At 37.1% G+C, this 27773-nt stretch overlaps 1 protein-coding gene across 2 annotated transcripts in view; it reads right to left on the bottom strand.

Annotated features, from left to right (window-relative positions):
• Nucleotides 1-27520, bottom strand: part of Mtf2 (metal response element binding transcription factor 2) — a 61255-nt gene extending 33735 nt beyond the window's left edge. For both annotated transcript variants that reach the window (XM_046461957.2, XM_058585274.1), the window contains exon 1: nt 27249-27520. In XM_046461957.2, coding sequence (XP_046317913.1) covers nt 27249-27253 — 5 coding nt within the window. In that variant the 5' untranslated portion in view covers nt 27254-27520. The remainder of the gene's footprint in view (nt 1-27248) is intronic.
• Between the last annotated feature and the right edge of the window lie 253 nt (nt 27521-27773).

Below are 27773 nucleotides of genomic sequence, written 5' to 3'. Positions count from 1 at the left end.
CTGGGTTCAATCCCTACTACCACACCAAAAAAAGAAAGGAACTAAAAATATAATTAAGAAATTATATTTTGCTAGGTCCTTACCCTAACAAATGATAAAAAGAAACCTCAGGAAATCTGATTCATCTTCAGGTCAATTACTATTCCTTCAATAAATATTTAATTAGTGCCTGTGCTAGGCCCTAGGGATAGAATGTTGAATAAGATAGTCAAGGTCTCTATCTTAAGAGCTCAACATTCTAAGAAAAATTCAGCTAGATCTTCTTTATAAAGATTTTTTTTTTTTAAAATTCAAACCCATCCACCACCAATTCAGGTTAAATACTCTCTTGGTATGTTATAGTTCCTCCACCATTAAATTTCTCAAACTGTGCTCTATTTGCTTAATTGTTTTTACTTATTCTACACCAGCTACATAGCCTGTACTCAGAGGGGAAGATTGTCCTTTCTTATTTACCATAACTTTCCCAGTGCCTATCATAGCATGCGGAATGCAGTAGGAGTGAACTACCAGAAGTAATTGGTAGTTTAATTAAAGGCAATCTCCTTAAGGGCAAATGTCACTGCCCTGACATAGGTTTCACCTCTCCAGTAGAAACTTTCATCCTTCTACTGTGCTGCTACACTTTCCATCCTCTTCTCTGGTAACCCCAATCAACCAAGACAGATCCACCACAACCACGTCTCAGGTACTCCTGCAACTACTCTTTAGCCCATGAAGTGCCACTAGGCAGCTAAGGGAGAAGAAAAAAAAATTCTACTTTACACTGCCATATCTCCTTTTTCTTTAAGATTTTTTAGTTTTAAATGGATCTTTTATTTTATGTATTTATTTATTTACATGCGGTGCTAAGGATCAAACCTAAGGGCTCACACAGGCCAGGAAAGTGCTCTACCACTGAGCCACAACTCCAGCCTGGGAGCACTCTCCTCTTGACTCACCAATCCAGAAAACCAAATAACTTTGAAAAATAGCAGGGGGAAAAAAGAGCACTGCTAAGAGAGGGAAAAAAAAAGAAAAAACTGCTATCCAAACTCTGAGCACCAATAGGTCTCATCTCTTAAGAACACAAACCTGCCATGATTCCCATGCTCTTTCCAATGATTTTTTCCATTGCATTCCTGGGAAAAATAGCAAATATGTGGGTTAATCTCATGTGAAAGAAAATCTTACTGAGAGTGACACTTGGTGAGATCTTTCTTTCAGACAAATTCATGAGGCCAAGCAGGGCCAAAGTAGGACCCAGAAGCAAGGGAAACAGTAAACAAACTTGGCCCTGTACCAAACTTATAGGTAAGGAATTCTCATGTCTTGAGACAGGTTATAAATAAAATGAAGCTTGGATGCCTTCTTTTTGATTGAGTAATGCCTTAAAAATCTTATATCAAATGAACATCAACATAGAAGACAAAAAGCAGAAAGCTTCGGGCTTTCTAGACCTTCTTTCTTAAAAAACTACTTTCCTGACTCAAGCCCATCTATCAAGTTCAGGTTAAACATTCTCTTGGTATGGTATAGTTCTTACATCATTAGACTTCTCACACCATGTTCCGTTTGCTCTACTCTATTTCTTGGACTGAGAAACATCATGATGTTTGTATAATCAGAATGCATATTTTCTTTAAAAAAAAATAGTAGAAAAAGGAATAAAATGAAAAACAATATATCAGCTGAGTGCAATGAAACATGCCTGTAATCCCAGCAACTCAGGAGGAATAAGGCAGAAGGACCACAAGTTCAAAAACAACTTTGAGAGACCCTGTCTGAAAATAAAAAATTAAAAGGGCTGTACATGTAGCTCAATGGTAGAGCACGTGCTTGGGTTCAATCCTCAGTATACAACAGCACACACAAAAAAGAAGAAAACAATTACAAACAACCCCAGTACTTCTCTAACCTATCCCCTCTCACCTTCCAGTTCTGCTCTCAAAGGTAGGTGTTTTTTTTAATTCTTCATTCAGGCAGTTCTTCTGAGAAGTACCAAACAATGTGCTTATACTTCTCTCTTTAAAATTATCAATTTCAGACCTGACTTCTTGCTATAGAAGATGATTCACATCTTACAACTCCCATTTCCTACCTCTTTTATAAATTTTATTGGGCTAATTTCATTAAATCACTACTTAAATAAAACTCTAAATATTAGTCACTGCAAAAGTTAAGTAGTAGCAAAGGGCTGGGGATGTAGCTTGGTACAGGGCTTACCTAGCATGTATGAGGCCCTGGATTGGAGCCCCAGCACCACAAAAAAATAAAAATTTTAAAAGTAAGTAGTTGGGGCTGGGGTTGTAGCTCAGTGGCAGAATGCTTGCCTAGTATGTGTGAGGCACTGGGTTTGATTCTCAGCACTGCATACGAAATAAATAAATAAATAGTCCATCAACCAAAAAAGTATTCTTACCAAATTTCTATTCACATATAATTTTATCCCAGGATTGCTTAATATATCCTCTTATTGCCTCATTTCAAATTATCAAAGATAATTTCAAAACCTTTTCTTTTCTATAGGTAACTCCTGCTTCTAGAGCTCTTCGTGTTCCTGTACCGATCAGAATGATTGTCCTCTAGGCCTTGTCCTTATCATCTTGGAAGTTCTCCTAATCACTCTGCTTCCTAGATCACATATTATTTTGCTTCAATAGTGCCATGCAATAAAAGGAGGTGTGCATGTGAATTTTCCAAGCCTTCATGTATCTAAAAATATCTTTCTCTCACAAATGACTTATAAAGGCATGGGGCCTGTAGGAGAGGCAGAAGGCTGGCTTGCGTCCAGAAGTTAAAGGACAATCTAGGCAACATAGTGAGACCTATGAACAAAGAACAAGACAAATATAACAACAGTCTGATATTTTCCTGCACAAAGAATTTTATGTTGAGTATAATTTTCCCTCAGAAGTTTGATGATTTTTTTTTCCCTACTACACTCAGGACATAAAACAACACTTCTACTCTTTTTACTCACTGGTTAGATTACCTCTCCCTACCCTGGTTTTTTAGGATCTTCCTTTATCCTTGATGGCTTAAAATTTCATTAAGAATATGGCCTGAGTGGCTGGGGTTGCGGCTCAGCAGTAGAATGCTCCCCTATTACTGTGGGGCCCTGAGTTCGATCCTCAGAATCACATATAAATAAATAAAATACAACTAAAAACATATTTAAAAACAAAAAAGAATGTGGCTTGAAGTTTTACTAAGGATATATCTAAGTATAAAGACATCTTTCAATCATACTGTCCCTTTCATTACCTACTTCTTTAGAGATTTTGTTTTTTCTCTTTATCTTGGGTTCTCCTTTCATGTTACAGGCTTTCCTCAACTATTTAGTGATCCTTAGGTGTCCATAGATTTAACACTGAGGTTATTATAGGAATGTGCATGGGGTCTTTGAGACATGAACTTTGCATTAGGGTGATCACATGGTTTAGATGTGAGGTGTCCCACAAAAGCTTAAGTGTGAGACAATGCAAAAAAAGGCTCCCGGGTAAAATGTTCAGATTATGAGAGCTTTTTTAACCTAATTAGTGAGTTAATTAATGGATTAACTGAGTGGTAACTGCAGTAGGTAGGGTGTGACTAGAAGTAGTAGGTCACTGGAGGTATGCCTTTGGCTGGGTGAGAGGGAGTTATATTTTGTTCCTGGTTGGTGAAGCTCTTTGCTTCCTAGTTGCCATGTCCTGAGCTGCTTTCCTTCACCATGCCCTTCTGCCATGATGTTCTGCCTCACTTCAGGCCAAAGCTAGAGAGCCAGCCAACCATGACCTGAACCTCCGAAACCGTGAAACAAAATAAATGTTTCCTTCTTTATATTGTTAAGTCTTTTGGTCACAGTGTCAAAAAAGCTGACTAAAACAGGTGGAAAGACAACACTTAGGGTGAATACCTCCAAATGCCAAAATATGGAGAAACGCAAAAATGCAACCATATTATGAACTACACACACACACACACACACACACACTTGTCTCCTAAGCTGCTGACAGCTTTTATGTGAAAACTAGTTTTCAGAATATACTTTAATTAACCAGAACATTTTACCACCAAAATAATGTAGATTCCCACAACTATTTTATGGTAAGAGTATAATTAAACTTAAGAAAAACATAATTTCTAGCCAGGCACGGTGGCGCCACGCCTATAATTTCACCAGCTCAGGAGGCTGAAGCAGAAGTATCTGAATTCAAAGCCAGTCTCAGCCAAAACAAGACACTAACAACTCAGTGAGACCCTGTCTCCAAATAAAATACAAAATAGGGCTGGGGATGTGTCTCAGTGGCGAGTGCCCCTGAGTTCAATCTCCAGTACCCCCTACCCCCACCCCGCCAAAAAAAAAGAAAAAGAAAAACATGGTTTCTAAATTTACAGCTGTGGTAATTCAACAAATATTTGTTGAGTGCCTCTTATAAATCAGGTATAGTAAGCTGGATATTAGGAGGAAAAAACAATGGGAAAGATGCAGTTCATACACACGGAAATAAAGACAAAGGAAAGAAATACATCCACACCAAAAAAAAAAAAAAAAAAAAACTATGTGCAGTATAATTCCTAACACGAATATATACAAAAAAAAAATACTATCTAATCCATCCAGAAGCAACAGGCAGTGTTAAATAAGACTTCATTGAAACTCACTTTTTTTTTTAAAGAGGGTTAAGTTGCTGAGAGCCATAGCCAAGTAGGAATGACACATGGCATTTTGGGTTGAAAGGTGATCCTGCTCAGGGATTAGGGTGGCTCCGGTTTAGGGAGGATCCGGCTGGGAATAGGGCGGCTCCAGGATTAGGGTGGCTCTGCTGGGATTAGGGCGTATCCTGCTGCCTCAGGCGCCCACTCCTTTGGAGTTCCCTGTTGAGTTCTCCTGGGGTTCTGGGAGAAGTGGTGCGCAGAGCCAGTAGAGGCAGGGTGTTCACAGGCAGGGTGTTCACTGGAAGTGTGGGTTGAGTGTCGGTGAGAGTTCGGGAATAAAGAGTTGCTGTTTGAATCTACAAGGTTTTGTGGATGCTCGGGTATTTTGTGCCCAGACAGACTGCAGCTTTTGGAGGCCCGTACGGGGAACACCTGAAGCTTGGAGGTAAGTGAAATTGCTTGCCCCTGAAGGAGAGCGAAAGAATGGGTGACCATTTCAAAAAAACAATGTGTTCTTGTTTTGATTTATTTTGTTTTTATTTCAAGTTGCCTGTCCATAGAACTTTCTCAGGCAAACTGGGGAAAATGGTTGACTCCAGGTTTGAAGTTGTTTGCCTCCAAGGAAGAGAAATTGTTAGAGGAAGGAGGCACCCTAGTAAGACCAAGAACAGTTAGGGCATATGTTGATACAATACAAAAATGTAGCCCAGGGCTTTTTAAAGAGAAGTTGTTGAATATATCACAATGGGACCATCATGGTATCCTGTAGAAGAATTGTTCTTCAACAAGAAAGAGATGGCTAGTTCTGTTTACTACACTTGTCTAACATCTTGGTTTTTACAGACATCTGATTAATTTACAAAGCTAAAGTGTTAAAATATCAACGACTAAATATAAAATCAAGTACTCTTTATTAAGTTACATAAGGTAATATATTTAAACATTATGTGTGTTTTCATAAATTGGTAAATGAAAAAAAGTTTAATATTGCTTTGTGGCTGTGTCTTTGCTGAAACAAGTGTTAAGATTCTATCAGGTGTAATTTATATACAAAGAGTAGAAGAATTTTCAGTTGAGTTTCAATTATAATATTATAGTACCATAAAAAACATGAAAGTATTTCATCTTATTAAAGTGGAGTAATTTGTCTAAATTCAGAAATTTTATAAAGGTTGTTTCAGAATGTGAATTTATAAAAACGGTTAACGGCTAGAAAAGAGATATAAAAAGATTCAAGATGTAGAAATATATCTTAATATGGAAGGTTAAAGGAAAAAAGAAATGTTTTTAGATGAGACAATCTTTGTATGATAAAGTAAAAAGTTGTACAATGTCTAAGTAAGTTGCAAAAGGCTTTAAAAGGTTAAATTAAAGGTGGTTAAGATGCCTTTGTGGCAGAGGAAAGATTGTGTCATTCGAAGCCTAGTTAATCTTAAAAACATTACTTAAAAAAAACCCATAAAAATGGAAAGATAATAGGGTAAAAGCAATTTGGATAAAGAAGATTAAAAATTTAAAGAGGAAAACTTCAAAGACAAAAGTACAGAAAGGTTTAAAAAAAGATAGAAAAGATGTAGGAAGGGGCTGGGGATGTGGCTCAAGTGGTAGCGCGCTCGCCTGGCATGCGTGCGGCCCGGGTTCGATCCTCAGCACCATATACAAAACAGAGATGATGTGTCCGCCGATAACTAAAAAATAAATATTAAAAAAAAAATTCTTTCTCTTTCTCTCTCTCTCTCTTTAAAAAAGAAAAAAGAAAAAAGAAAAGATGTAGGAAGATAAAAAAGATGTAGGAAGACAAGAATTTTAAACCCACAAAATAGGAAGAAAAAGAAAATTAGGAGGAAAAAAAAGCAATTAAGGATAAATATACAAACCTTAGAAGAAAACTAGAAGATAGAAACAAGATAAAAAATGGTTAAAAATGTCAAATAAAGGTATTTCAGATAAAAAATACAAAAAGCTAAGACAACTATTAGATACAGACATTCAAGACAGAAAAAGGTAGAAGAGAGAAGTTTAAAGTCAAATACTGGATAAAATAGAAGAACAAGGAGATTATTAGTAATTTTTTCAAAAAGCCCATCAACTTTAATTTCTGGTGGCGCAGAAATTAGAAGTCTCAGATGAGGGTGTTAAAATTTATAGACAAGAGCCAATTTAGAAAACGTTAAACTAAAAGAAAATTGGTTTAAAACCACATCAAAAAATTAAAAGGACTAAAGTAATTCTAAAAACTAAGGCAAAATGCTTTTGGAAGACTTAAATTTAAAAGGATCTTTAAATTTCCAAAGGATGCATTTAGGATATTTTGGAACATCATCCCTGAAGAAAAATCAGTTAATGTTTTATTTAACAGGAATCCCATACAATCCATAGGGACAAGGCATAGTTGAAAGAGCTCATTAAACTATTAAAATGTACTTATATTCTAACAGGACAATGGAAAGGTCCTGACCCAGTGATTGTCTGGAGTCAAGGTTCTGTTTGTGTGTTTCCACTGGGAGAACAGCAGCCAATTTGGATTCCAGAGAGACTAACCAAAGTGACTTCTACAGACCAAAAAGAAGATGATTTGACTCAAATCCATAACAGCTGATATACAGAGCTCCAGCTTGGCTATTCTTACATCTGTGACAGTGATTAACCATGATGCTTTTTTCAATATCTATTGTATTATTGCCTTTTCCCACATCATAAAGTTCTATTTTATTTTTTGAGCTCATACAAACCGAGGTTAATGTTTTTCTGATCAGTTTTATTTTTTGACTGTGGAGTTTTTAAACATTGCAATGGAGATTTCACCTGTGTAAAGCTACAAGGCCTTATGTGTTGTATGTTTGTGTGCACACTTGTGTTTTGTGTTGTATGTCTGTATATGCGTATGTCCATATATCATATATGAGGAGCGCTCATGAAAAAATGGATCCGAATTTTTATTATTCACGTGATGTTAATGGTTTAATTTAAATTGGGTAAACAGCTGTTGAGAATTGTTTTAATATGTGTACAAATAAGGAGGTTAACAGATCTGTTTGTTTACTTTCACCTTTCCTTTTCATTATATTTAATAATTCTGTTCAGGATAATGTCAATTGTTCAGAAAATTGTTTTCTTAGTACCTGTTGGAATGTTACATTTTTTTTTTTTTAGCATTATTGCCAGAATTCCTATCTTCATCCCAGTGCCGGTGAAGACAAAGATAAAACCAAACTACAGCTTCTATGATAGCTATCACAGTAAACTGTATAAACTGATGCATCAATGAATAATAACTCAACAAGTAATGCTCAATCGAAGAGTTGATTTACTTTGGGAGGAAATGGACATATTGATAGATTCCTCTGCGTAGAACTGCTTGCAGAACTTGCCTGGACTATGTATCACTTGTATGCATTGTGAACTATCTGTTGCTGCAGCGAACTGTGGTAGTGCTGGCATATCTTTGCTGATGGTGTCACCGGTGATACAATTTTTCCAAAGGAGCCGTCAATTGGCTTGGTGTCATGGCATTTCTGTATCCTCCTCCCTTCTGCTAGTGATGGTCTAAAATTTGGGGGCCAACAGGGGTGAGGCAAAGAACCTCACCCCCCACTGGCACCAAGGCCAAATTTGGGGCCAACAGAGGTGAGGCAAAGAACCTCACCACCCCCACACACTGGTGCATAGGCCTATCCACAAGTATGGCTGTATGCTGGACCAGTAGTCAGTGACAGGTATGATCCAATTGCAGTGGTACCAACCTAAGACGGGAGGCTGATGCCTAGAGGTCAGCTCATCACCATATGTTGTACGGGACAACCTAACAGGCACGGTCCCTAAGCCACATTGCTTGTTGTTTAATTAAACAGAAGGGGGGAGATGCTGAGAGCCATAGCCAAGTAGGAATGACGCATGGCATTTTGAGTTGAAAGGTGACCCTGCCCAGGGATTAGGGTGGCTCCCGGTTTAGGGTGGATGCTGCTGGGAATAGGGCGGCTTCAGGATTAGGGCAGATCCTGCTGGGATTAGAGCGTATGTATCCTGCTGCCTCAGGTGCCCACTCCTTTGGAGTTCCTGTTAAGTTCTCGCGGGGTTCTGGGAGAAGGTGTGCAGAGCCAGTAGAGGCAGGGTGTTCACAGGAAGTGTGGGTTGAGTGTCGGTGAGAGTTCAGGAATAAAGAGTTGCTGTTTGAATCTACAAGGTTTTGTGGTGGCTCGGTTATTTTGTGCCCAGACAGACTGCGGCATTAAGTAATGGTAATGTAATAGTTAAGTAATTCAAAGATGAATTTCAGAGAGGACTTCATAAACCAAACAATATATGCAAAGGCACAAAGTCAATAACAGACAATTTTGTAAGAACAAAAACTTCAGTATAATTACACCTTAAATTTTAACAGTGAGAAACAGGCGAAGCTAACATTGGACAAATGAGAAAAAAAGCCCACCTTGCAACTGAGCACAGTGGTATATACCTGTACTCCCAGCTATTTGGAAAGCTGAAACAGGAGGATACAGGTTCAAAAGCCATAGCAAGACCTTTGCAAAATAAAAAATAATTTTAAAAAGACTGGGGGCTGGGTGGGCTTGTGGCTCAGTGGTACATCACTTGCCTGGCATGTGTGAGGCCCTGGGTTCCATCCTCAGCACCGCATATAAATAAACAAACAAACAGATAAAAAATTATTTATTTTTGAAAAAAGACTGGAAGTATACTTCAGCAGTAATAACTGGGTTCAATCCCCTGTAGAAAAGATAAATAAAGAGAGAAATCTTGCCTTTCTGTTTTATTTATCTTTATATATTCCCTGTGCCTAGCTCATAACAGTTTCTCAATATTGGATGAAAGAACAGGCAAATAAAAGAGACAACATGGGGACCCTAATCTGCAATAATCTATAAATAAGAAAGGGAAAACCTGAATTAGGGTCATAAAGAAGTAGGAATAAAAAAAAAATCTCCACATAATATGTCATTGAATGACTTACTTTATATACTTCACATTTACCAAGTTTTAAAAAATAATCATGGTACCACTCTCTATATACAAGAAATAACTTTAGAGTGGAATGAACAGTTACCAATAATTAACTAATAAGCAAATAAGAAATTCAGAATAACTCCTAGGTTTTTAACTTGAGGACTGAGACTGGGATAGGGGAAATCAGGAGGAAGGCAGTAATGAAATTAAATCATCAAGCCAGGCAAGGTAGCCCAGCCTGTAATCTCAGTGGCTCGGGAGGCTGAGGCAGGAGGATCACAAGTTCACAGCCAACCTCAGCAATGGCAACTCAGTGAGACCCTGTCTCTAAATAAAATATAAAATAGGGCTGGGGATGTGGCTCAGTAGTTGAGTGCCCCTGAGTTTAATCTCTGTGGTACCTCCCCAAAATTAAATCATCAAGACTTCATCCAAAAAAGGATGTCCACTAGGAAAAATACTCATTAAAACCTGACCATATAAGTGTGGGAGACCAACCTTGCATGTGACTGAGTCCCACTCCCAGCTGGGTGCTGAGGTGCTCAGTCACAGAAATGTGGCAGAGCTTTCCCCACCCTTCTTGGGTTTGAGGGACAGTGTCTTGTGCATGGATGTGTCTTGCTACAGCCCCATGGGTGGAGCTACGCTCACCTGTTCCTTTTTAATATTACTCCTTGCCCTGTTTAGGATACAATGTTCCATGGAAGCGCCTTGTGTGTGTCCCCTTATCTTACTGTGCCCTTGGGTGACAGCAGACATCATGAAACTAGACTCAGCCCTCTGAAACCTGACCCCTTGCCTCATTTGAATAGCTTCTCCTTAATAAAAGGGGGCAGCTCATATTCTCTCTCTCTTCCTGCAGACCCTTAAGGTCAGGAGACATCACAGCAACCCCAAAGAAAAAGGTATTTGTGTCTCTTGTGTGGTTATTTTGCACAGCCCAGTTAACCCAGTTTACCTGGAGTGACCCCTGAGTGTTTTAGTCACGAATGAAACCCGGCAATAAAGGAAGTGTGAACAATTTCAAATTATAAAATCTTACAGTATATGTTCTTTGGCTACAATGCTATAAGATTAAACATCAATAAGAAGGTAACTTTTTTAAAAGTCTGAAAGTTGAGACATACACTTTTAAAATAATCCCGGTTTCTCCCACAAATAAACTGCACAGAGAGAGAGGGCAAGATGTAGGCAGAACCTATAATTGAAAAAATTTAAAAACATTTTAAAATTAGCAAATTAAAATAAAACCCTTAAGCACACTTGCACAATTAGACTTAAAAAAAATAGTAATGACATAAAATAGGATTATGATTACCTTTGAGTGATGGAAGGGCCAGAATTTGGGCTTCTGGTTTAGCTGGAAATGTTCTATTTCTTGACCCCAGCATGTTACAAAAGTGTTCCCTTTGTAACAGGAACCTAAAAATTTATTGACCTATAAACTTATCCTATGCAGTCAACTTGTGCTGACATTAAAAAGGTTGTTGGTTTTTTATAAAGTTAACATCCTTAGAGATCTGAGAAACACTGTATCCATGAAATAAGAAAAATAAGGAGCTCTAAGATACAAAATTATAACCAAAATAAAAATTTAATAGATGAAAAACAAAAAGATAATAAAAGGAAAAAGAATAAGAAAATCAAAGGATAATCTAAAAATCTAACGTGAAAACAGATGGTGGGGAGAAAATTATCAAAGAAAAAAATTAAAGAACATTTCAGAACTAAAGAAAAGGAGTCACCAGATTGAGAAGGCCATCCATGACAAGAAAATCAAGAATGAAGCTACTATGTTCAGCAGCGCAAGGTGGTGTGTACCTATAATCCCAGCAATTTGGGAGGCCGAGGCCCTTAGCAACTCAGAGAGACACTGTCTCTAAATAAATATAAAAACTGGGGATTTGGCTCAGTGGTCAAGTGTCCCTAGGCTCAATTCTCAGTTCCCGCCGCCCCCCCCCCAAAAAAACTACAAAACTATGTTTAGAAAAAAAGGTATCAACTCACAAAGGACTTAGAATGATACTACTATCATAGCAACATTAGAAGCTAAAAGCCTGAAAAACTATTCACTTAAAAATCTGAAAAATTAATTCTAAGCAAGGTCTGGTGGGGCACACCTGTAATCCTGCAACTCTGGAGGCTGAGGAAGGATTTCAAGTTCAAGGCCAGCCTAAACAACCCAATGAGACCATCTCAAAATAAAATAAAAGGGCTAGGGGCTGGGGCTGTAGCTCAGTGGCAGAGTACTTGCCTAGCATGTGTGAGGCACTGGGTTCAATCCTTAGCACCATACAAATAAAATAAAGGCATTTTGTCCGTCTACAACTACAAAAAATAAATTAATTAATTAAAAAATAAATAAAAATAAAAGGGTTGGAGATGTAGTTCAATGCTAAAGCACCCATGGGTTCCATCCTTCTATCCCCAGCACCATAAATACATACTTACTAAGTGAAAACCAACTTTATAATCAACTGAATTATCAATGAAGAGTGAGAATAAAATCAAAACATTTTCAGATTCATCACCTTTCTATAAGCCTGATAGAAGAAAGTGAGTAAAGGAAATAAAAGGCAGACATTGAATTCAAGAGATTGAACACAGTAGAGAGGTAAAAAGAACAACCATGTAAGTCTACATAGCCACAAATCCAAATGAGAGCAGAACTCCATGAGGGTATTTCTGAGAAAAAATAAATGGAAAAAAAGAGTGTGTGTATGACAAATGACATTGTGGAAAACCACACGGTGAGAAAAGATGTGTGAAGATTTCTATGTTAAAATAAACTAGGCAAATTTGTTTGTTTTTTTTTTTTGGGGGGGGGGGGTAGTACCAGAGATTGAACTCAGGGTCACTCTACCACCGAGCCACATCTCTAGCCTTATTTCATATTTTATTAGAGACAGGGTCTCACTGAGTTTGCTTAGCGCCTCACTAAATTGCTGAGGCTGGCTTTGAACTCAAGATCCTCCTGTCTCCAACTCCTGAGCTGCTGGGATTACAGGAGTGCACCACAGAGCCCGGAGCAAATTTCGGTTTTAATGAAATAATTTTTAAACCCAATTATGTTAAGAAAGAAATATAATTCCTGAAACAGCTAAAAGCTAACAAATGTTTGGCACTTTTCTAAATTCTTTGCATATACTAACTCATCTAACTCTCACAACTATTTCTATTCTACATGGTTCATATGTAAATAATTTTTATATAAACAAATGAAAACAGCTTGAAATTTTTTATAAAACCATACTGAAATAATAGGGGGAGGGGATGAAAGAAATTCCTCATCTAACAGTATAAGAACATAAAGACTTCAAAGTTGATGAATCAAGTTGCAGTGATACAAATTGGACTGCAAGTTTGAGATCAGCCTAGGCAACTAGACCTACTGTCTCAAAATTTAAAAAATGAGGAGCTGTAGTTGTGGCTCAGTGGTGGAGTGCTCACCAGTGCAATGCACTGGGTTCGATCCTCAGCACCACATAAAAATTAAAAAAAAAAAAAAAAAAAAAAAAATGAAAAGGGCTGGGATGTAACTCAGTGGTACAGTACCTCTGTAGGGTTGCAAGATAGAAGATGATGTAGTGCTATTTTACTTAGAAATATAAAGAAATAGCTAAGGCTTAGAAATAGTCGTCTGGCTGGGTACAGTGGCACACATCTGTAATCCCAACAACTTGGAGGGCCAAGGCAGGAGAATCACAAGTTTGAGGCCAGCCTCAGCATCTTATCAAGACCTCAGCAATTTAAGGAGACCTTGTCTCAAAATTTAAAATATTAAAAATGTATTAGTGCCTCTATGGTAAAGTACCTCAGTGGTAAAGTGCCCCAGGCTCAATTCCCTGATTCTAAATAAATTAGTAAATAAATGTAGTTGCCTCTAAGGAGTCAAAAAGGGTGGAATTACAGACAAGAAACTTCATCTTTTCACTAAAAGCCTTTTTTTTTTAAATATTTTTTTTAATTGTAGATGGACACAATACCTTTATTTTATTTATTTTTATGTGGTGCTGGGGATCGAACCCAGTGCCTCTCACATGCTAGGCAAGCATTCTAATTTTATAACTCCCTGACATTTTAAACTCTTACCAAGCGAAACTTTGATAAATATTAAAAACTTAAAAAATAAAAAACGATAAAACCAGTGAGACAAACCCTTGGTTATATCAACATCCACAGCAGTGTTTCACAAAGGGCAGTCTCTGGAATACCAGAGTTCTATAGAATGTTAATAGTTGATATGTAAAAAAATGGTTCCAATAATTAAGTAAATGGAAAGACTTTTTCACAGGACTTCCTTGAAGCCTATGTGACAACATACTTCATAATATTTCCTTAATGTTAAACCACAGGAACTCTCAATTCCCTTCTCCTGAACAAGCTCAAGAAACTATTGTTTTAGGCACTGGTTCTCAATTAAAATCCATAAACTAGAACCAGTCTTCACAATGAAAAAGGAGGACAACAAATTAAGTATTTATTTATGTTAAAGTCAACTACCTTAAAAGACCATTTTGTATTGAGAGCATATTCCTCTTCTTTATGTTTATTTATTGATTTTGGTTCCAGGGATTGAAACCAAGGGCAATTAAGCACTGAGCCACATCCCCAGCCCTTTTTGTTTTATATTTTGAGACAGGACCTTAAACTTGCAATCCTCCTGTCTCAGCCTCCAGAGTCTCTGGGATTACAGGCATGTAAAACCACACCCACCTTGAGAGCTTACATTGTTAAATGTAAGCTAAAGTGTCTTATGAAAAGATGGTGATCAGTGGCAATTTTTAAAAACATTCTTAAAAACTTTCCAAAATAGTGCTGGGGTTGTGGCTCAGCTGTACAGCGCTCACCTAGCATGCATGAAGCACTGGGTTCGATCCTCAGCACCACATAAAGTAAATTAAAGACACTGTATCCACCTGTAACTTTTAAAAAATAAATAAATAAATAAATAAATAGAACTTTCCAAAATAAAAAGCTAACAACCCTGCAGTGCACTATTCCAACCCTGTCAAAGAGATCAAATGGTTCATAAAAGTCAAGTATAGGAATCTTTGAAAAACTATGATTTGCTGAGTTTAGCTTATTCTAAAATCTTAGCTCCTCAAGGAGCTCATAGAAGATTGGAAGTGTGGGAGAAAAAACACTAAAGTATTCATATTGGTTACAAAAATGGAGAATTTGTTGAAACAAGAAAAATAACCTAACCAAGTGTTTTCAAATATTCTCGCAAACCTTCTTACTTTCACACACTGATGATTAAGTGAATCTTCTGTGTAAAATACATACTAAAAGCAGAATCAAACAATTTTCCAGCTTCAAGTAAACAAATGGAATTTGTACCTTAAATTACAACACCTTGCTTATCACTGATCTCTAAAACTTTACAATGTTATAAGATGGGTATTTAAAATGTCGCTTAAGTAAATTAATTAAGGCCTGTATTTAGCCACACATTTATTGTCAATTACAAAATTTTTAAAGCAAAAAACTCTTAACATTGTTCTTAATTTCACCTCACTTGACTGAAACTTCTCCACTCTTACACCTCTAGAATTAGCCCTCTAGAATTAAAAACAGCTTAACCACCTAACAGTAAAGGCAATGACAGAGTTGTTTACACTTTCAATGAGTGTAGCTTTTGTACTCTTCATGAAATTACAGAAAATATTTTTAACCATCTTAGAATTAAGGATAAAAATACCAGTTTTATAGACATGTTTGTATGTTGAGGTTTTTGCAATCTAATAAAACTTATGATCACAAAAGATTTTTAAAAGTATAAAAATATAAATTTTAACTTTCAAAAAATCATAAATAACACTGTCAATATAACATATCAAGTGTTTCCAGAATAGCAAAGAGATTTCAAAAATAAATCAGATTTTTTTAAAAAATAAGAAAACTGGTTAAATTTTCATCACATTATCTACAACCATCTAAAACTATTTGTGCAAATGGAAAACAGTGGCTCTACAATGACATCTGAACTCTGGCTAACACTAAAGTTAGTTTGCAGATCTTTGATGATATATTAGTTTTGAGATGACTACCTACAATACAATGGCTAACAGAAAAAGGTTAACTACAGACTTAAAACACCAAAATTTTTGAGGCCAATTAATATACATAAAAACAATAGATAAATGAAATTGTGCACATACATTAAAAAGTCTAGAACTGTAAAGTTGTTTACACTTACACAAATAAGACTCCATTAATAATTCAGGCAAGATTAAAATGAATGGAAAGTACAGAATTTTCACTATAATCCTACAGACTACAGCCCTAAAATCAATGAAGAAAAAATAATAGAACTGAGATGCACTTGCGTCAAGCCACTGTCTTATTAAATAAGAGTTAAAAAATAAAATAAAATAAAAAGTATGAACTGGATTCCAGTTAGGAACTAAGGTCACAAAATACAGAGGGGAGGGCAAGAACATATTCAGAATTAACAAGTAGGAAACCAGGTCATCTGTTGTTGTTGTTGTTTTAATATTTATTTTTTAGTTTTCGGCGGACACAACATCTTTGTTTGTATGTGGTGCTGAGGATTGAACCCGGGCCGCATGCATGCCAGGCGACCGCGCTACCGCTTGAGCCATATCCCCAGCCTGAAACCAGGTCATTTGTGATCACTATCAAGTCTCCTGCACACAGTATATTTAGTCACAGGGCTTTTATAGGTCTAACTGAAGTCATCCACTAGTGATAAAATCATGTACTTCTAGAGATGGTTCAACTTGGCTGTTAGGTTTCCTGGAGTAACAGCTGATTGCCCTTGATTTTGACATAATAAAATGCTGAAGGACAACTGTCTCTAGCATTTGGGTCAGGGTCCAGGGTCGGGGGTGGAGGTGGAGGTAATGAGGATTGATCCCAGGGGTGATTTACCACTGAGCTATATATTCCCAGCCCCTTTTTGTTTTGAGACAGACTATCTCTAGGTAGCTAAGGGTCTCACTAAATTGCTGAGGCTGGCCTCAAACTTGCTACCCTCCTCTCTCAGCCTTCTGAGTTGCTGGAATTACAGGCCTGCACCACAGTACCTGGCCTCTAATATATTTTTTTTCCAAAGATATGCATTTAAGAGTATCATATATGCAAATACACAAGGATTTTATAAATATTTCTTCAAACATCAACACAACTGGTACATTGATATTAGACTGAAAATGCTACAAATCAAATATTGCACATTTACTTTTCTCCTCCTCAAAAAATGTCTTTTCATCTCTAGATCCAGCCATACTGGACTCCTATCAAGTCTTCAAAAACCAAGATCTGGCCAGGCATAGTAAGTAGTATGTACCTATAGTCTCAGCTACTCAAGATAAAGAAGCAAGAGGATTACTTGAGCCCAGGAGTTCAAAGCCTGCCTGTGCAACATATTGAGATCCTGTTTCTATTGGGGGGGGGGGGGGAGATCTTTCCCACAAGGCATTTATACATATTATACCTCCTACCAAAATTACTTTCCCCTCTCCTCCATTTTTTGCAAAACTGATTCTCCCAAATAATTGCTATAAAAATAGGTACACTCTCCAATATTGTCAGAGAACAATTTTTTAAAATGTTTATAACCTTCATTTAACTTTTAAAATTAAATTAATTTTAAAAACTGACAAATACAAATAAAGAATATAGGGCTGGATTGTAGCTCAGTGGTAGAGCCCTTGCCTAGCATGTGTGAGGCACTGGGTTTGATCCTCAGCACCATAGAAAAATAAATGAAATAAAGGTACTGTGTCCATGTACAACTAAAAATTTTTTTAATTATTAAAAAAAGAATATAATAATCACCAGTATACCTTTCATTTATATTTACCAATTAATTACCCCCCCTTTTTTCTGCATACTTCACAAGGCAGTGAAAATATCTGTTGTTCAACAAACATATTTCTAACACCTAAGACTATATTCCACATAGGAAGTTGTCAACATATATCTGTCGAATAAAGAAACTCTTCATAATATACACCAAAGTACAGTACTTTCTTTAAGATGGATAGCCAATAGTTGTTTGTTGTTTACTCAAGATTAAGAAGTAATGTCATGGGCCTGGGGTTGTGGCTCAGTGGTAGAGCGCTGGACTAGCACATGTTAGGCCCTGGGTTCGAACCTAAGCACCACATAAAAATAAATAAATAAAACAAAAGAATTGTGTCCATGTACAACTAAAAAAATATATATTATGTGAATGATTTATATGATGTGAATAATTTATGTGATTTATATTATGTGAATGATTTGAAATTATAAACTTTTTTTTTTTTTTTTGTACTGGGTAAGTGCAAAAAAAAACGTGCAAAACCTATCCTTCTATCTATCTAATGATGGGGAATTCATAAACTACTACCAAAAAATCTTCAGACTGAAAAACATGGGGGGAAAAAAACATTCAGACTGAGAGTCAATAGAGGGGTTCAAGTGCCCATAGGAATCTTAAACTAATCTGAAGACAGAAGAAAGTAATGCTCTTCTCAATGAAAATTGGTTACTGTTTCAATATGTTTAAAATATATTCCTACTGTAAAACTGTAATTCTAAATAAACAAACAATTCCAACTCTACTATGAAGAGGAAAGTGGTACATGTGCTAGATGCTTCTCAATGAGCTAAAAACTCAAAATGGTTAAAACCTAGTCTCCTCAACTCAGAGAACTTGAAATTAGGAGAAAACCTATTTTTCATAACCTATTTTCATAACCTATTTTTCAAAAAGTTTTAGGTATTACCATAGACCAGTGGTAGAGCATGTGCTAAGCATATGCAAGGCTCAGGGTTCAATCTCTAGAACCAAAACAAATGAAATTTAGGTGCTATAACTAGTGTTGTGGTTTAGATATGAAGTGTCCCCCCAAAAGCTTATGAGACAATGCAAAAAGGTTCACAGGTGAAATTATTATGACAGCTTTAGACTAATAAGTGGACTAATCAGATATGGATTAACTGGATGGTAACTGTAGGCAAGCAAGGTGTGGCTGGAGGACATGAATCACTGGAGGCATGCCTTTAGGGTTTATATTTTGTAGCTGGTAAGCAAAGCACTCTCTGTGCTTCCTGGTGCCATGTTCTGAGCTGATTTCCTCTGCCATGCCCTTTGGCCATGATGTTCTACCTCACCTCCAGCCCAGAGCAAAGGAGTCAGTCATCTACAGACTGAGACCTAACTGTGAGCCCCAAATAAACTTTTCCTTCTTTACATTGTTCTTATCCAGTCTTTTGGTCTACAACAAACATATCTTCAATAATGTACCAAAAAAAAAAAAGAAATTTTCTTAAATATGATGATCACTTCCGTTATGTATACACATTCTGAAAGAATAACCTGGTTAAAGATCTGTTGGGATACTAATCTCTTTGCTCAAAAGGTAGGATAATAGCTCAGAGAAAAGAGAAGCTAAAAGGAAAAGAGAAAGAGAAATTCCTCAACTTTCTCCTCATCCCCTTTTCCTTAAACCCATCCACTTCTCTAAAGACATGCCTCTTTTCTCAAGTACTAAAAAGATCTTATACCAAGAATCTTACTTCATCAACAACTTCCCTTCCTTTATTTTTAAATCCCCTCCAATTCTCCTTGATGTAAACCTGCCATAATCAAAATAAAACAAAAACAACAAAAATTCTTATAAACCACTTCTCCATTTTTCTCCTTCTTCTCACCAATAAACTTAGAAAAGCACCTTCCACTTACTCAATCTGTAACAAGCTGACTTCTGTCCTGATCACTGTAAACAACTGCATCAAAGACCTCCAAATACCAGACAAGTCTTTCAGTTCTCACTGTACCCAATCTTTGATAATAACTGATGATTATGATCTATTTCCTGAAATTGTCTTCTCTTGGTTCCTGCAATGATACCTGCCATGTGCAGTATGTGCCTTTTCTCCAACTTCTCTGGCCATTTCTGTTTCCTGTAGATTCTTCCTTGTCTGCTTAATCCTTAAATATTCAAGCTGTCTGGAATTCCCTCCTCCTGTTCTACACATTTAGCTTGTCCTGAGTAGACATCTACTCCTAAAGCCTCACCTAATTTTTCTGTTGACAATTTCTAAATCTCATATCTTCAGTCCCATTCTATCCTGAAAAACCTTCAGATCCTTTTTCTAATTGCTTACTCTCTATCTGGATTCTTCTAGCACCTTTAACTTAACTAACATCAAATTCTTCAAACTTCTTCCCTTCCTTCAGTAGTTCCTGACTTACTGCCATTCCTAGCTGACCATTTCTCAAACTAGAAATATGTGGTCCTTGATTCCTCCATCTTCCCTAACCCAGCAAATATTCACCAAACCCTGCTGTTTCTTTCTTTAAAACCCCCCAATATCACCAAAACCACTGCCTTACTTTGGGCTATTAGCTCCTCCACAATTACTAATAACTCCCTACTGATCTTCCTGTCACTAACTTCATAGCGTATTTAGTGCCCCTCCCCTCGTGCTGAGGACGGAACCCTTAGGTAAGAACTGTAATACTGAGTTGTAGTCCCAGCCTTTTATCCACTTTCAATTTACAATTAGAAAAATCTATTTTAGTCACTAACTTCTCAGTCTAAAGAACTGCAACAACAGATCCTAACACCTAGAGAAGTCATCTAAGAAGACCTCATTTTCACATTTTAATGCAAAAAAAAAAAAAAAAGGTAAAATAATCTTAAAACTAATGCTACTTTTTGTTTGGGGGGGTATACTAGGGATTGAACCCAGAGGTACTTTACCATTGAGTACATCTCCAGCCACCACCACCACCACCACCCACCCTTTTAGACAAGCTCTTATTAACTTGCTGAGGCTGGCCTCAAATTTGCAATCCTCCTGCTTCTACCTCTGGAATCAGAGATCATAGACAAGCGCCACCACTCCTGGCATAACTGACATATTTTATAATCACTAACTGTTCAAGTGGCAAAATATTCCCCATTTCCAACATATGAGAGTACTGGTGCACACACAGAAAATGACTATCAGCAGGCACTGGGAAAAATATTAGAGGAAATACTGAGGCATCTTTTATTCCCCTCGCCCAGCACTAAATCACTAAACAGTTTTAGGAGAGGATGGAGTACATAGTAAATGAAACACGTTCAGCTTATTTCCCAAAGTAAAAATCAAACACAACTTGTTCTTGCTAAGAATAAGCCCATGTTAGAGACCAGCAATGTTATATATTTTGATTCTTAGTTTTTTAAAACACTGTGTCATCAATACATTTGGTACAAAAATTGATACTGTGAAGAAAAATTCTGCTGTAAAATAAAACTCGGTGATTTGGAATCTACAAACCCCACCCCAAATGATCAGAATAAATTAATTCAGCAAGGTTGCAAAATATAATAGCAATAAACAGAAGTCAATTACATTTCTATACATTAGCAATAAAGATTCCGAAAATGAAATTAAGAAAAAAATCCATTTACAACAGTACCAAAAAAGAACAAAACACTTAGAACTAAATTTAACAGAAAAGAGACTTGTACAATGAAAATGACATAAAATCAGAAAAAAATTAGACTAGAAAGATATCCCATGTTCATGATGTTAACAATGCTAAAATGGCAATTCTCCCCCAAATCAATCTACAGATTTAATATGATGCCCATTAAAATCCCAGCTTGAAAAAAGTATGAAACCCCAAATAGCCAAACAATCCTAAAAGAACAAAACCTGAGGACTCACACATTCTAATATCAAAACCTATTACAAGGCAACAGTAATCAAGATGTGATGGTAGTATCATAGTATAGACATATAAATCAATGGAATAAAATTGACAATTCAGGTCAGGCATGGTGGCACATGCCTGTAATCCTAGCAGCATGGGAGATAGAAAATTCAAAACCAGCTTCAGCAAAAATGAGGCACTAAGCAACTCAGTGAGACTCTGTCTCTAAATAAAATACAAATTAGGGCTGGGGATGTGGCTCAGTGGTCGACTGTCCCAGAGTTCAATCCCCAGTACCACCACCAGCACCACCACCCCCCAAAAAAAAAGAATTCAGAAAACAAACCCTTCCATGTCTGGTCAATTTATTTTTGACAAGACTGTTAAAATAGTACAATGGAGAAAGAATACTGTCCTCAGAAACTGGAACTACAAACCAAAGACTGAAGTTGGGTCCCTACCTCACATCATTCAAAAAATTAACTCAAATGGATCATGGGAAACTAAGTCAAAGAGCAAGGTAACCTCAATAATAAAACTGCATTTTTTTAAAACAATGGATCATGGACCTAAATGTAAGCACTAAAACTATAGAAGTTAAAGGAAGCATAGGGAGTAAACCTGTGTGACCTTGATAGACAATGGTTTCTAAGAGGCAACATTAGAAGCACAAGCAAAAAAAAAAAAAAAAAAGTGGGGGGTGAGTAAACTGACTTCAAAATTAAGAACTTTTCTGCTTCAAAGGACACAATCAACAAAATGAAAAGATACAAAATGGAGGGAAATGTTTGTAAATCATATTTTAGAGAAAGAACTTGTATCCAAAATATACAAAGAATTTTTGCAACAATAAAAAGACAACCCAGTTTTTTTTAATATTTAATTTTTAGTTGTAGCTGAACACAATACCTTTAGTTAATTTATTTATTGATTTATTTTTATGTGGTGCTGAGGATTGAGCCTAGGGTATTGCACGGGCTAGGCGAGCACTCTACCACTGAGCCACAACCCCAGCCCTAAGACAACCCAGTTTTTAGTGGGTTGTCTTAGGAAACAGAATCTTATATCTTAAAAAACTAAAGAAGACCAAAGAAGCATTTATTATTTCCAATGAGTATGTGGAAATATGCTCAACCTCATCAGCTATCAGGGAATTGCAAATAGAAACAGCAAATACAACTTCCCACCCACCAGGATGATTATAATCAAAAAGACTTAATTGTCTTGGTGAAGACATGGAGAAATTAGAAATCTCATACTGGTGAGACTATGTAGGATGATTATAATCAAAAAGACTTAATTGTCTTGGTGAAGACATTGAGAAATTAGAAACCTCATACTGGTGAGACTATAGCATGGAACAGTCTTTAGAAAAGTCTGATAGTTCTCAAAATGTTTAAACAGTAATTCCACTTCTAAATATGTATCCAAGAGAAATGAAAATACACCTCCACACAAATCCTGTTCGACTATTACAGCATTACTAACAAGTCAAAAAAATGAAAACAATATAAATGTCCATCAACTGACAAATAAACAAAATATGTATTTTCATACAATAAAGTATTGATACTTGTTACAACATGGATGTATCTTGAAAACATTAGGTCACATAAACGGAGTCAAACACAAGATCACATATTGTATGATTCCATTACATGAAATGTCCAGAATAGACAAATCTACAGGCACAGAAAGCAGATTGACGGTTCCAAGGGCTGAGGGAGAAGGGAATGAAGAGTGACTGCTATTAAATAGAGATTGGGGGTTTTTCTTTTTCTTTTTTGGCATAATGACAGTTATTTTGAAATTAGACAATGGTAATAACTGTAGACTCTGTGACTATGCTAAAAAAAACACACACACACACACAGAATTGCATGCCTTAAAAAGGTGGATGTGAGGAATGGGAGTGTGGCTCTGTGGTAGAGCACTAGACTAACATGTGAGAAAGTTTTGATTCTCAGCACTTCATATAAATAAAAAAGGCCCATTAGATATGAATTATGTATATATAAACATGGTAGTGAATTATATCTCAAGAGAACTGTTATTAAAAAAAACTATACAGTTGCTGGGCAAGGTGGTGCACAACTGTAATCCCAGTGATCCAGGAGGCTGAGGCAGAAGGATTATAAATTTGAGGCCAGCTAGGCACGGGGGCACATGCCTGTATTCCCAGGGGCTTGGAAGGCTAAGGAAAGAAGAATGGGAGTTCAAAGCCAGCCTCAGCAAAAGTGAGGCCCTACACAACTCAGTGAGACAGTCTCTAAGGAAAATACAAAGTAGGGCTGGGGATGTGGCTCAGTAGTCAACTGCCCCTGAGTTCAATCCCCAATACCACCACCCCCCCACCCAAAAAAAAACAATTAAGTTTGAGGCTAGCCTCAGCAATTCAGAAACACCCTGTCTTAAAATAAAAATAAAATAAAATTTAAAAAAGGACTGGGGATATAGCTCAGTAGTCCTCAGTACCAAAAAATAAAAATAAAAAGTTAAGATTTGTACATTTCAGAATGTGTAAATCTACCTTAAGATGTTTTTACAATAATAAAAACAAGGGCTGAGGATGTGGTTCAGGCGGTAGCGCACTCGCCTGGCATGCGTGTGGCCCGGGTTCAATCCTCAGCACTACATACAAAAACAAAGATGTTGTATCCGCCGAAAACTAAAAAAATAAATATTAAAATTTAAATAATAATAATAATAAAAGCAATGGAGTGGAATGGGTAGAAGTACAGATAAAACAAGAACCAATAATGCTTATTAAGTTCATTATATTCCCCTGGTTCACTATGCATGTTTGATATTTTCCTTAAGTTTTGTTTTTTTTTTAGTATAAAATTAACAGTAAACATTCCTAATCTCCATTTTCTGTTGTTTGTTGTTTCTTGACTTAGGAAACAGAATCTTAAATCTTAAAAAACTAGAGAAGACTAGAGAAGCATTTATTATTGTTATATGAAAATAGGTAAGACACAGACATGATGTATGACAAAAATGAAGAATTCTTCATGTTAAAGTGAAAATTTGAATTGTTTGTTTTTTTCTGGGGGGAGGGGAGAGAGGGTGTTGGGGATTTAACCCAAATACCCTTTGCCACTGAGCTACATCCCCCAGTTCTTTTTTTTTTTATTTTTTATGTTGAGACAGGGTCTAAGTTGCTTAGGACCTTTCTAAATTGCTGAGGCTGGCCTTGAACTTGCAATCCTCCTGTCTTAGCCTCCCAAGTCACTGGAATTGCAGGCATGTGCCATAGCACCTGGCAAATTTCCTCAATTCTAAGACAGTTCCTCATCCTTGGGTTCCTGTGGTCTCCATGCTTCATAGATTAATAATTCCTAATATATTGATGTAACAACCCCTAATTGATATGCCCCTGTTACATATAGCCACTTAAATTTTAGTTTTAATGAAATTAAATTATAATTCAGTTCTCAGTCTCACTAGTTACATTTTAATGTTCAATATTCACATGTGGCTAGTGGCTTATTGGAATAGCAGTAACAGAACACTGATGATCATTGCAGAAAGTATTATTATGTAATACTACTCTAATTAATAAGAAACATCCACAATTTTGTCCAATTTAGGGTTGTTGTACTTATTTCCCTATAACAAACAAACTTTCTTTAAGAACAGGGGAAACAAGCATGAATATCAACCAAGGAACGCAGTTCATGAAAGTGCAGACTGATTAAAATAGCAGTTAAATTCTACTTTACAAACCAGCAACTACAGATTTTGATCATGGCAACGCCTAAGAGGCCAATTTCCCCAATTGCTAAAAGAGTATCTAGAATATGAATAAATCAAACTGTTTTATCAAAAACCTAATGAAAAGGTCTATAATTCATGACATCAAAGAATTAATAAGGCTGGGGTTGTAGCTCAGTGGTAAAGCACTTGCCTAGCACACTTGAGGCATGGGTTCAATTCCCCAGCATCACATTAAAAGAAAAAATAAATAAATAAATGAAATAAAAGTATTGTGTCCACCTACAACTAAAAATATTTAAAAAATAAAAACAGTTAATGACCCCTTGCAGAATACACAGAATAAAATTCTTCTCAGAACAGAGCTTTGAGGTAACATGCATAACTAAAAGAACTATTAAATTTGTTTTGTCTAGAAAAAAAGTTTAACTATTTCTATTCATTTAATCCTAAAACTGTGTGTGCATTTAATTTTGATAGGTTTAACTTTCCATTAATACCCATTAACAGTATAGGTATGCGCTATCAGGAAACAAGTGCATTCTTTTTTTTTTAATATTTTTAGTTGTAGATGGACACAATACCTTTATTTTATTTATTTTTATGTGGTGCCGAGGATCAAACCCATTGCCTTATATATGTGAGGCAAATGCTCCACCACTGACCTACAAGCCCAGCCCAAACAGGTGCATTCTTAATTCAAATACTTAGAATATTTTTAGTACTTCAGAAAAAACTGAAGGTGAGCAGATTTTAAAACGTGAATTCAAATACATTTCTATATTTAGGAATCCCAAACAAAAAAACTTCACCTTGTATTTCCTCTCAAGCCATCACTGCAAGTACTTGAGAGTGTAAATAACATTCCCAATACAAAACAGAATGCTTTATGTTAAGTAATTTAAAATCAACTCTTTTCTTACCTAAACTACTGGACACCTAAAGCCTTAGTCAAAATGGTTCCACTTAAATCATTGTCGAACCTCTGAAAAGGTCACATAAGAATTTAAGTACATCTTTTTTAATCCACAATAAATACTTTTAAATTCAACTGTCTTTGTAATTCACTGCCCCCCTCCCCCCGAAAAAGGAAATTCTCAAGAAAAAATAAAAACATGGAAATCAAAACCATCCTGTAGGCAAAGTAGTATACAGGAGGGTCACATGAAATAGATCTGAAGGAGAAAGTTACTACCACTAGAGCATCTGGAGTCAAATTAAATCAGCCACTATTTACATATTTCTAGCTCTGTACTGACCTCACATGGTGCTTTCCTGTATGTTAAGACACAGGTCTACCTGTGTTTTCATATTCGGATTAGTATTAGATGCTTTCTATCCTTAACCAAAGTTAAATATTTTAAACACAATAGTATTCTATAACCTTTCCCCATTATTCATGAACCCTCAATGTTCGTCAAAACACCCCGATAAGTCCATCTGTTTCTGCTAATTGCTTCCAAAGAAAAACTCTAGCAACCAAGGACACCAGATTGTAAAACATGCAGTTAAGAGTTCTGGCATTACCCAACTACGTTGTTTAGAAATCTTGGCAAATTAGTTAAAATCCTTTAAACCGTAATTACCTCAGTTGTAAAACTGAATTCAATACAAATCCCAAGAAGGGATATGAATTAAATTTAACTGAACATTAGAAATGTCTCAGGTTTTCTTGTGCGCTCCAAATATAAGGTACCTCCCCCCCCATCTCATTTTCCCTTTCAGCTTTCAGGGTTTGCTTCCGGACTCCCCTTCAGTGTTCCCCTTATTCTCATACTATATCCAACCCATCCATTCGATCCCCCTCACTCCAATTCTACACAATTCTACCACCCTTAGCGCCCCCTAAGGTCCAAGGCAGCCCCTCCACTTGGTTCCCCCATCTCCTCCAGTCCCAATTTGCTAACGGCTCCTCACAGTTCCCCACCCCCTCGTCACCAGGTTCATCCTGCCCCTCCAACAGACTCCCGCCCCCAGGTTCCTTCCTGCCCTCCAAACGCAGCTTTCCCGTCTCAACGTTTTATCTTGTTCCTCCAACAGAATCCCCCAACGCCCTGCTCTTTCCTTTCGTCCCTATGCTTGTCCAACATTTAAATGACTATTCCTTCTCATCCATTCTTTTCAACATACACATAAATGCAAAGGCACCCACAGACAGAAGCCCCCCACCCCCACCTCGATCCTCCATCTTTCCCTTTTATACTTGCTTCCTTTCTTCCTTCTCTTTCCCCCACCCCCACCTCCTCCGGAAGAGTCGGTTCCCAGGCCAAGGTCTCACCTCATTCGGTCACTTCAGTGGTGCCAACCGCTTCATACAGGAAAATATAACCAATCACGTCCCCGTGGGCGCTTCCCCTGCGACTCCGAACACTTACTGGGTACCCGCCCCACCGGGAACCCCGCACATACGCACGCACAAAACGAGGTCCTCGGGGACGAGGGTTGTGGGTAGAGTGAGCCTTCCTATACCGGCCTCAAACACAGCCCACTTCGCTACAGCCCTTCGCCATTTTGGTTTCCCGCGGACTGCCGGTGCATTCTGGGAACGCGGAGCTACTCCGGGGCCGAATGGCAGCTCTCCAGGGCCGCGGAGGGGCGGGGACTGCGCAGCGAGCGCGGAAGAACACCGCGCCCTGCGTCTTCGGCCGGGGCTGAACAAAGAAGGACTCTTTAACATTGCGGTAGCTAAGTCCTTCCGCCGCCGGTGCTAACACAATAGTGAACGCAGGGCTCCAGATCGTTGGTTGTGCTACGCTGTTTGCTTCAAAGGAAAGACTTGTGTCCGACATTTAGCATGTGTATT

This window comes from Marmota monax, unplaced genomic scaffold, assembly GCF_021218885.2.
Source record: "Marmota monax isolate L192 unplaced genomic scaffold, Marmota_monax_Labrador192_F-V1.1 WCK01_AAM20220418_F8-fsc00070, whole genome shotgun sequence".
Classification (NCBI taxonomy): Eukaryota; Metazoa; Chordata; class Mammalia; order Rodentia; family Sciuridae; genus Marmota; species Marmota monax.
This window is presented reverse-complemented; position numbering and strand designations above follow the sequence as displayed.